The 10,026-nt window shown below is 35.6% G+C and overlaps 1 protein-coding gene across 1 annotated transcript in view; it reads right to left on the reverse strand.

Annotated features, from left to right (window-relative positions):
• Window positions 1–9,646, reverse strand: part of BLOS2 (biogenesis of lysosome organelles complex 1 subunit-like protein) — a 73,083-nt gene extending 63,437 nt beyond the window's left edge. The window contains exon 1 of the mRNA XM_089821389.1: window positions 9,464–9,646. Within this exon, the coding sequence (XP_089677515.1) occupies window positions 9,464–9,559 (96 nt within the window). The 5' untranslated portion in view covers window positions 9,560–9,646. The remainder of the gene's footprint in view (window positions 1–9,463) is intronic.
• Between the last annotated feature and the right edge of the window lie 380 nt (window positions 9,647–10,026).

Consider the following 10,026-nt stretch of genomic DNA (forward strand, 5'->3'; position numbering starts at 1 on the left):
GCTTGAGTTTGTAATTTATGTAATTATTTTTCCTTTACAATATACTTACCCACTTTTCATATTTTCAACAAAAACAATACTAATAATGATCGATGTCCCAATTGCTGTTATTAATTTGAGATTTCCCTGGATTGTGATAGGCCAATTCCCTGTAAATTGATTCCACAAAACTCCCGGATAAATTACCAGATATCTTATTGCTTGGTCATAACTAGCATAACTTAGTATACAAATCACTGGATGGTCAACAGTAGATCACTTTTGTCATTGAAAACTTAGTATTCTAAGAATCTAAACCAACTCAGAATGCATGAGATTATTTGACATTCTGGGATTCTGTTTGTACACTTCCTACTTTCTTCACCTTCTCCCCACTAGGAGTTGGAAGTTCCATCTGAAGAACAAGCCCCAACTAGAAGGGTCTGTTAACTTGAAACATTGACAATGAAACAATAGAAGTTTTGTGTTGCTTTATGGAAAGCTTTGTTGGCATTCCAAAATTGAGTAACATAAGCTACCAAAATGTATTGTAAGAAATGTTGTCCCATCCATAGAAATGTCAAAATTATAAAACTCAGCCTCATCCTCCTGCACCACCTAGCTCTAGCTAGATAATTCGTGTTGAGCAAAAAGTAGATAAGGCTCATTAACTTTAGGCTTCGACAAATTGGCAAGGCTTAGAATTATTGCAACATTGTCAAAGGAAAATAACTCAAAAAGGTGCAAAATTGAATAAGTTAATAAGGAAATCAATTCCCTTGCCAGCTTCTACAAGAATAACATATTAATGTGTTGACTGGAAAAGAACGAGACAAATATCTTTTACTCTACATTGGGTGAAGACGGCACGAATTTTGAATTGTATATTTCTTCTAACTTGACTAATTTGAAACTGTAACAAGATCCCACTAAATGTCCTAGTCATGCAATCATGATCCTACGATTCCTGGTATCACTTGATTAGCTACTATTTCAGCCTCTAACAAATTGTTTCATTGTGATCAATCTGTGATCTTGGAGGATAGGTGATAAACCTAATAAATGATACCTAAATTTTATAGAAGATTCAAATCCATGAGTGTTTTTGAAGCCAGAACCTGTTGGCCATGTTCTCTCCTCAACTGTTCTTTAAATAGAGATACCCTATGTTAAATTACATTGACTTGTATAAGCAGTTGTGAAAATTGTTGAGAAATTTTTATTTTTATTTTGACAATTCTTGGTGTGAATTTGCTCACTCTACAACTACATACAGAAGCCAAACACTTATGTGCCTCGGCTCCCATACCTTACAACGTGTTTCTCGGCCCTTTTTTCTCACTTCGTGCCCTATTTTTCACCGCTTTCCTTGCTTTCAATACTTGCTTTCTTTGTTTGTGTGCTTTACTGCGTATCCTTTCGTGGTTTTTGGTTGTTTGTCATTTGGGCTTCCTTGTTAATAATTGTTAAATCTTACCCCACCATTATCTACCCACCCTGGATCAATTGTGAGAGACTAAGAGGAGGTAATCATGGTTGATGGTGAAGGAGAGGCATCTGAAGAAATGATGAAAGTTGATGAGGTTTTAAACAACACCCATGACCAGGATAATTCTCGAGTTCAGCAAAAGGAATTGCCTGAGAAACCTTCGCATAAGGCTGTGGTGGAGGAGATTTCAACTTCTTGCCCGTCGTCGACTTTCTTTTCTAGCAAGATTTGCAAAATCCCTATGGATGGAATTCAAAGTGATGAAGCCGCAGCCAATGGAGATAGACTCGGGGATGGAGGCAACTCCGAATCTAGTGTTGGTAGAGGAAAGGAGGAAGGTAAGATCCCGTCCCATGAACTAAAGACCCTTTTTCTCTTGCCGAATGAGGATATGGTAAGAGCTATTAAAACAAAACAATCTCAGTTAAAAAATGTTGCAATTTTCTTTGCATGCTTAGATAAAGGGTTCTTACCTTCCCGAAAGTTTTTCGATGAATGGTTTGTAAATGTTTGGGATAAGAAACTTGATATTCATGTTACTTTTTGTAGAATGGTTCAAAGAGGGCTCTTTGTTGTATTTGTTAAGACTCATAGTATGCAAGAAAGAATACTTAACAAGAAATTTTGGAATGTGGGTAAATCTCTATTCAAAGCCTTACCATGGTCGCCCACTAGGAATGCAGAAAAGTGTCTACTAAGGCTTCACCGAATTGGGTGAAAATTGAGAACTTGAATGTTGACTTTTGGCCCTTTATCCACCATCTATTGAAGCCTATTGGCTTGGTTCTGCAAATAGAACAATCTAAGACTACCCTCCCACATTTATATGCTAGGGTTCTGGTTGCTCTCGAACTTGGAATTGTATTCCTTGATAATATCTCCCTTACTGTTGATTCTGAAGCTTTTTCATGGAAAGTCTCCCAACTTGGTAATCTAGGTGCTTGTTTTCATTGCAAAAGGAATGGACATGCAAGAAAGGACTATCCGGATTTATTTAGACCTCAAACTGCTAACTTTGAGATTCCTAAAGATAATGCTAATAAAGCATCTAGTTCTGAAATAGAGAAACCCTTGGCAACATCCTCCGGTAACTTTGATAGCATTCTAGAGATGGATAAGCCTATGGAAAATGATAAAAATAAGCTTTCTAATTCTGCCTTAGGAAAGGAATTTGATATTTTTGTCAACCCTTTTTATGATGTTGAGCTAACTCCTACTAATGATCTCATCTCTAGTTCTAAGATCATCACAAGTGGTTCTAACCAATTAAAATTCATTAACTGTCCAAAAGAAAGTGGTGTTCCAATGCCTTTGGTTGAAACCCCCATCAAGCTTAATGCTCAACAACTTGCTCTTACTTTTCTAGTTGAGAAGGCAAAGCTGGTTAAGAATGTCAATCACTCTTTGACTGATAAGAATATGCAATTGAATGGTTCAAAGTCTTCAAGGATGGAAATTTCTCCAGATAAGAATAGAACTGAGCCCCCTTTTGTTGAAGTCACCAATAAAAGAAATAAGAAAAGAAAGGGCAATGATAACCAAATATTAACCAACTCTAATGGTTATTAAAATAGACAGGGAGATATCACTGATTGCTTTAACAGATTGTATAACAATGGTAAGAACAACTCTAAAAACCATGAACATGATCAACATCCATAACTAGAGAATTGGAGATGAACAATATAAAATACATTGTCAGAAGATGGTGCAGTAAACTTATACAAAAAGATTTTATTTGTTTACAAGAGATTAAAGTAGTTGATTTCAGGCTCACACTATTTCAAAAATGCTTTCAGATCATGTCACTGCATTCTACTCCAACCATGAAAGGGAGAGGGGGAGCAGCAGAGTTACTATTCTTGTGGAACCTAATTGGGTGGATTATATAGTTAATAGAGGAGTTTCTCCTTGTCATAGGCATTATGGATTGTATTTAGTAAAGATGGTCAGAGCTTTGGGTTGTGTAACTTCTATGCACCTAATGACTATAGAGACAGAGCAGCACTATGGGAATGGGCTTCAAATAATTTGCCTAATACTGGGTGGCTCTTTATTAGTGATTTGAATATGGTGGAACATAGGGAGGATAAAATAGGAAGTAACTCTTTCAATTGGAAAGGCAATGAATTATTCTTCTGGAACAAATTTAAGAGAATATTTAATGTGTTAGATCCTTTAGAAGATAGAAAATCAGAATTTCAGGATATCTGGTATACTTGGTGCAATAATCAAAAGGGTTCTCAAAGGGTTTATTGTAGACTGGATAGAATTTATGCCAACTCTGCTCTTCTCTGTTTTTACTCTGATCCTGGGCACCCACCTATCACAGTTACTCCAGCTTCTCTCTCTAACCATTCCTCTATCTCTGCAACGATTGGATTGCAAGATGAGATTCCAATTCCTAGGGTGAATGTTAACAAGCCCTTTAAACCTAATCTTTCTCTTCTTAAAGACCAGGATACTATTGGTGCTCTCAGGAAGGTCACTGTTATTTATAATTTGGTTAGTGGTGATGTTCAACCAAGAGAAATGTGGGAAGGATTAGTTGATGTTAGGCAAAAGATTTTCCAAAATATTGGTTAAAAAAAAAGTATGGATTTAAATGCTAAAGAAACTAGGGCACAAACTAATCTTAACCGAATAGAGAAAGATCTCTAGATCAGAATTCAAGATTTGGAGTTAGAAGCCGATTTGATTAAGACTAAACACTCTTTAAGGAAGATCCAAAACTATAAGATCCACTGTCAAAGAGCTAGATCCATATTGAATTGGAATTTGGAAGGAGAGAGGGGGTCTAAATACTTCTCTAGTATTATCAAGGCAAAGAATAAAAGGGAATTCATTGAACACATTCACTTTAATAGTGGAATTAATGCAGTCAGCTTTCTTTGAGTATTATTCTCAACTTCTTTCATCTAAGATGTCTGATGCTAACTATGAGGCACTTGATAAATGTCTTCAATTGATTCCCAAAAAAGTGTCAGAAGAAGATAGTAACAGACTAAACAATCCTATTACTTTGGAAGAAGTTAAATGGGCTATTAACTCTTTAGCCAATGACAAATCACCAGGATGTGATGGTCTTCCTGTTGAGTTCTACAAAACTAATATAGATTGGATTTCCAATGATTTGTTGGCACTCTATGAAGACTCATTTAGTAGAGGATCCCTGGGCAAAAGCATCAATAAAGGCATGATCAAATTCATCCCAAAGAATGGTGACAAAGCTGAAATAAAAAATTGGAGGCCAATAACATTATTGAACATCTCTTATAAGATCATTGCAAAATTGCTAGCTAAAAGAATTGAAAATTTGCTCAATAGGTTTATCTTAGTTACACTGACAGGTTTCATTAAGGGCAAGTATATATTGGAAAATTTAATAACTAGTTGGGAGCATTGGGCTAAGAAGAGCAAGCAGAATGTGGCTATTATATTACTTGATTTTGAAAAGGCCTGTGATGGAATTGAATGGCCTTTTGTTATTGGGATGTTGCAAGCTTTTGGATTTCCTGAGTATTTTTGCAGATGGATAAAGGTGTTGTTTAAGGACTCTTCCACTGTCATAGATGTGAATGGCAATCTTACCAGCCCTATTCCTCTTGGGAGATCAATTGGACAAGGTCGTCCCAATGCCCCTTCCCTATTTGTGATTGTTGTTGATGCTCTATTTTATTTGCTTAGAGCTCCCTCCCTTGGTCCTCCTGTTAAAGGTCTCCTCCTTCCTAATAATGATTCTCTAATAAATTCTCAGTTTGCTTATGACACTGCTTTGTTCTTGGAACTCGAGGAGATGAATTTTCGTAACACCTTGGATAGACTTGAATTCTTTTGTTTAGCCTCAGGGTCCAAAATTGCTCCTCATAAATCCTCAGTTCTAGGTTGGTCTAAATCTCCTCCTAAATGGTTTCAGTTGATGTCTTGGCAATGGAAAGGCCCTAATGAGATTGTCAAATACCTTGATATCCCTTTTTCTGTTAATCCTTCTACTAAACCTATGTGGGAGGGGGTCTTTGATAAAATTCAAAAGAAACATGTTAAATGGCAGACTCACTATCTCTCTTTGGCAGGAAGGGTAGAAGTTGTGCGAAAAGTTTTGTTGTCTCATCATCTTTACTTTGCTTCTACTACGTTAATGACTAATCAACAAATAGATAAAATTGAGAAAATTTTGAGAGACTTTCTATGGTCTGATGGGATGGGAAACAAAAAAAGACACTGTGTGAATTGGCAGTGGTGTTGTAAACCCAAGCAATATGGTGGGCCTAGTTTGAAGGACTTAAAAAATCATGCTATTGCTCTTGCTTCTAAGTGGATTCTTAAGGCCATATATGGTAATGAACCTTGGAAAGTCTTAATCAGAAATAACATTCAATGTTCTATCATCTCAATAGGTAAAAGTTGGATGAACATTCCATTCTGTGATTTACTATTAGGTGACTTCAAGATCAAGGTCTTTGGTTCTAATGTTTTTGCTACCCTCTGGAAGGCTTGGACCATTCAAGGATACTCTTACTAGTTAGAGCTGTTGCTAGTTCTTCCCCATCTTATGCTGTCACAGAAAGATCAATTTGGTGGGGATTGTACCTAAATGGAAAATCTTTGGCACTTACACAAAGTTGCTCAACAAAACACTGGATGGGTACTTGGGATGAAATTAGAACGAGGTATGTTATCACACAGACTCAGAAGAAAACGTATACATTAATTTGCAAGGCACTTGGTACATGTAACTTCTCCAAGGCTATTGACTCAAACAGGTTTTTCAAACAACTATCGTGGAAGGATGGAATAGTGCTTAATGAAGTAACAGTAAAACGGCTATATAATATGCTTGTGTTTAATCCTGAAATCTTTGAAAGGGTGATCCAAGGGTGGGGATTGTGTTCTCCTTTTTCTGAATGGTCTTTCTTTTTTCATACTTATGGCAGTCAAAAGTGGAACCCAAAAAAGTTTGTTTTAAGTGGCTTTGATTACTCCAAAAACTTGTCTTAGGATCTAACTTGGAGTCTTTAAGTCTTACTCCTGGTCATTGCAAAGTTTGTAATACAATTGAGTCTTTTGAACATGTTTTCTTTCAATGTGATTTTGCTATTATGATATGGTCAATTTTTTTGGGCAATCCTATTGTATGGAATTCAAAAGCAGGTCTTTCTTGGAGTGAAATTTTAGCTGGATATGTTGAAGCTTTTGACTCTAAGCTTAACTCTTTTTGGTTTGTTCGTACCCATGAGATTTTATGGTTTCTTTGGAAAGTGAGAAATGAAGAGGTCTTTCAGCAGGAGGATAGAGGACTTACTGAGTTTACTTGTAAACTCGCACATTTTTCCATTATGTCTCAGGTGTCACTTTTTCTGGAAATCTCTATGCTTCAATTTATGACACTGGTCAGGGACGGAATGCTACTTATTCATAAAGACGAGGTCAAGGCTTACAAGTACCTTGATCAATTCAAGGATATCATGGACCCGAATGATATTAAACAAATTGAAAGAATGATGGAGGATCTGCACATTTCCACTAGTACCCAGCAGCCTGTTCCAAATGTTTCTACTGATGAAGAGGTTCAGCTGACTAATGATTTTGTTCTACCAGGATGGAATGATGAATTGTTCGATGCAGCTTTCTTGCAAGCATTGGATTCTAAAGATGGATGGGGCCCGAATATAAATAAATAGCATGTTTAATTTTGATAATCCGCACTTTGATAATCCGCACTATGTAAATATTTTGGATATACAGTATAGATCTGATACTATTTTGGTACTTTTTCAAGTGAGACAAATGGGTTGACTACCCTGTAAGTCATGTTTAGTGGTGATCTGGTAGTTTTAAAAGTATGATGCTATGGTAGCTTCCTTAGCTTCATTCTCTTTTATGCTGAACAGTTCATGATGAACCTGTTGTATTCAGTTTTTTACACTATTCTAATTGAAAACTGTTGAGAGAATATTAAATGCACTTCCCTTTTATCCTTGAGCACTCAAAAGAATTTGAGCCCAGCCAACAGAAATAAAGTTGGCCCGACTATGCAAATTCGACAATTGTAAGCTTAAATCCTGACAACTCTGGGTCAATACCAATCAAACTCTCACATGTATGGAAGACTAGAAAAATCAAGATCTTTACAAAACCTAAAGGTTTTTCTATTCTCGAGTATCCTAAAATTTTCCTAATTTTTGGAGCTCTCTTAGAAACATTAAATCTGTGGCTGCTAGGACTCAACAAAGATACTTATCAACTACTGATAGAATATGTGTTGAAATGGATATATAACAAAAGGCTTTCTAGGGAAATGCTTTTGGAATCCCAAAATAATCTCCACCATTTTCTACCCACAGATGCTAATTCTCATACAATTGAATTTAGAAATAGCAACAGTTAACATTATGGAATAGGGAAATCTAATGTCATTAAAGGAATATGGGTTCTACAACACAGAAATAACAACTCACAAATATGTCCCCACCTCCTGGGCACAATTGATTACATAGCAGTTGTTAAAGATTATACAGGGGATATATTCAGGCTGGACAGTGTGCCATCCACCTTCAACTTTTCCTGTTCCTTTTCTAGTTCTAAGAGTTAACAGCAGCCTTTCTCAATCACTGTGTTACTCACATTTACTGCAATCAAGTCATGTCTCAATTTAGTACAAAGAAAAGTCAAAATCTATTAAAAAACAATTCAACTATACTATACAACTGAACAAAGATAATAATTCTGTGACAGAATAATTCTGGCAAAAATCGATCATATCATCCAATGACTGGATGGAATAATGTGAATAAAATAGAAATCTTACTCACACTTCCTTTTCTGTGAATTAATGGCCAAATTGTTAGACAACCTTTTTAAAAAGAAAAGAAAAAAGCAGATGAGAGGGTTAACTTATTCTGAAAAACTTTATAAATAAGATAAACTAAAGACTTATTTGCCACTAATTAGGCTGCGATTATGGTCTACCCAAACCTAGTAGTATAATTTGCTTTAAACATTCGGTCAACTAAAACTATAAATCTTTATTTCAATTTTTTTATGGAAACAACTGTTTTTACACAAATATCAGCATCTTTAATATGGGCACCTTTGTATTCTTTATGCAGATTAATATGATGAATAAGTAGACAGCTATATCAAAAGTCATTCTTCGACCATGCTCCACAAATAGAAATATTCCATCTCTCAAATTCACCCATGTGTTAAACCTAGCTTAATTGACCTCCAGGAAATTTGAATATTGATGGATTGCATAATCATAAAATTATGTCATCATCTTCACTAATTGCATTCATCTTCATTTCAATTCCTCTAATTTGAATATTAAACTCATAAGCTTAAAGCCAGAATATAGCAATTATCTAATTGGCTTTGGACTCGATGTAAAACGGAACCTATTTCCACGATGATAGTGTCAACGAAAATTTAAAAAGTCATGGTTAGTGACAAAACTCAACCCTAGTCTACTGCGCTGTGCTCCAGTATTACAGTCGACTGCAAATCTTTTCGAGTTTTCTCCCCTGTTAATTATGTGGCTGTGTGATTAACTAAATCACCATTGAACCAAGACAGGTGCAAATTCTTTTAATAAGTTTTCGGATGAAAATGCTATTTGTCCACTACTATACTACCTATATGTCATTCCCATAATTAATTTGAGAAAAAAAAAATTAAAAATGTTAAAAACAATGTCCAACCCTCAACGAATAATTAGAGAAAATCCCTCCCTCTCACCCAACAATACATAGAAAATATTAGAATATATTATTTAAAACTCGCACGCGCTTGTTTACATCAGAGAATTCTCTGTCTTCCCTGTTTAAAACTCAAATTCAATAGATATAAAAATAAAAATTAAAAACTAATTGAAGAAAGAAATATCCGTGCAAAGATCTAAGTTTAGAGTAATTTCCAGAGAAGTGACAAATTCACGCGAAGCTACACCAGATTAGTTTCCAACTGATGAGAAATATACTCCTGCTGAGAGGTTACCTGGAGCTCGCCTTGAACCAAGGACGATACATTTGAGAAGAGATCAAAGAGAGCTTGAGCGAGTGCCTTCTCCTTCTCCTCCTCCTCTGACTCCATAATTTGAGCAATAAAGTTCCGCCTGTAACTTTTTAAATCTCCATTTTCAAAGCGTCCATATTTAGGGAAAAAAATGATTTCGAACTGTAGCACAAGTACTGGTTTATGGGAACAAATATTGGAATTGGCTTTTCCAAAATTCGGATTTGAAAATTTTTGCGTTTGTTTCAAAATTGGCAAAATGGAATTAGCATATCGGACCTCCAATTTTGCCTCAAAACTAGGTTTTCCAACTTCCTACTAGCAAGTAGGAATTGAAAATCAAAACCTGGTTATGTTTTTTAAGGAGTGTAAAACAATAGATTGGACTATTTTTTGAAATTTGCCTTCAACTCCAAGCTTACGCATAAAAAAGTGTCTTCACATGCATCTTTCAAGTGAAACAAACGGTTCAAGTAAAATCTCAAAACTGGAATGAAGCTTTGTAAAATCTTGATTTGGCAAAACCAAGGTTTGTTGAAATTTCG

The sequence above is a fragment of the Cupressus sempervirens genome, chromosome 3, assembly GCF_028749045.1.
Source record: "Cupressus sempervirens isolate cs-2001-9-10 chromosome 3, ASM2874904v1, whole genome shotgun sequence".
Classification (NCBI taxonomy): domain Eukaryota; kingdom Viridiplantae; phylum Streptophyta; class Pinopsida; order Cupressales; family Cupressaceae; genus Cupressus; species Cupressus sempervirens.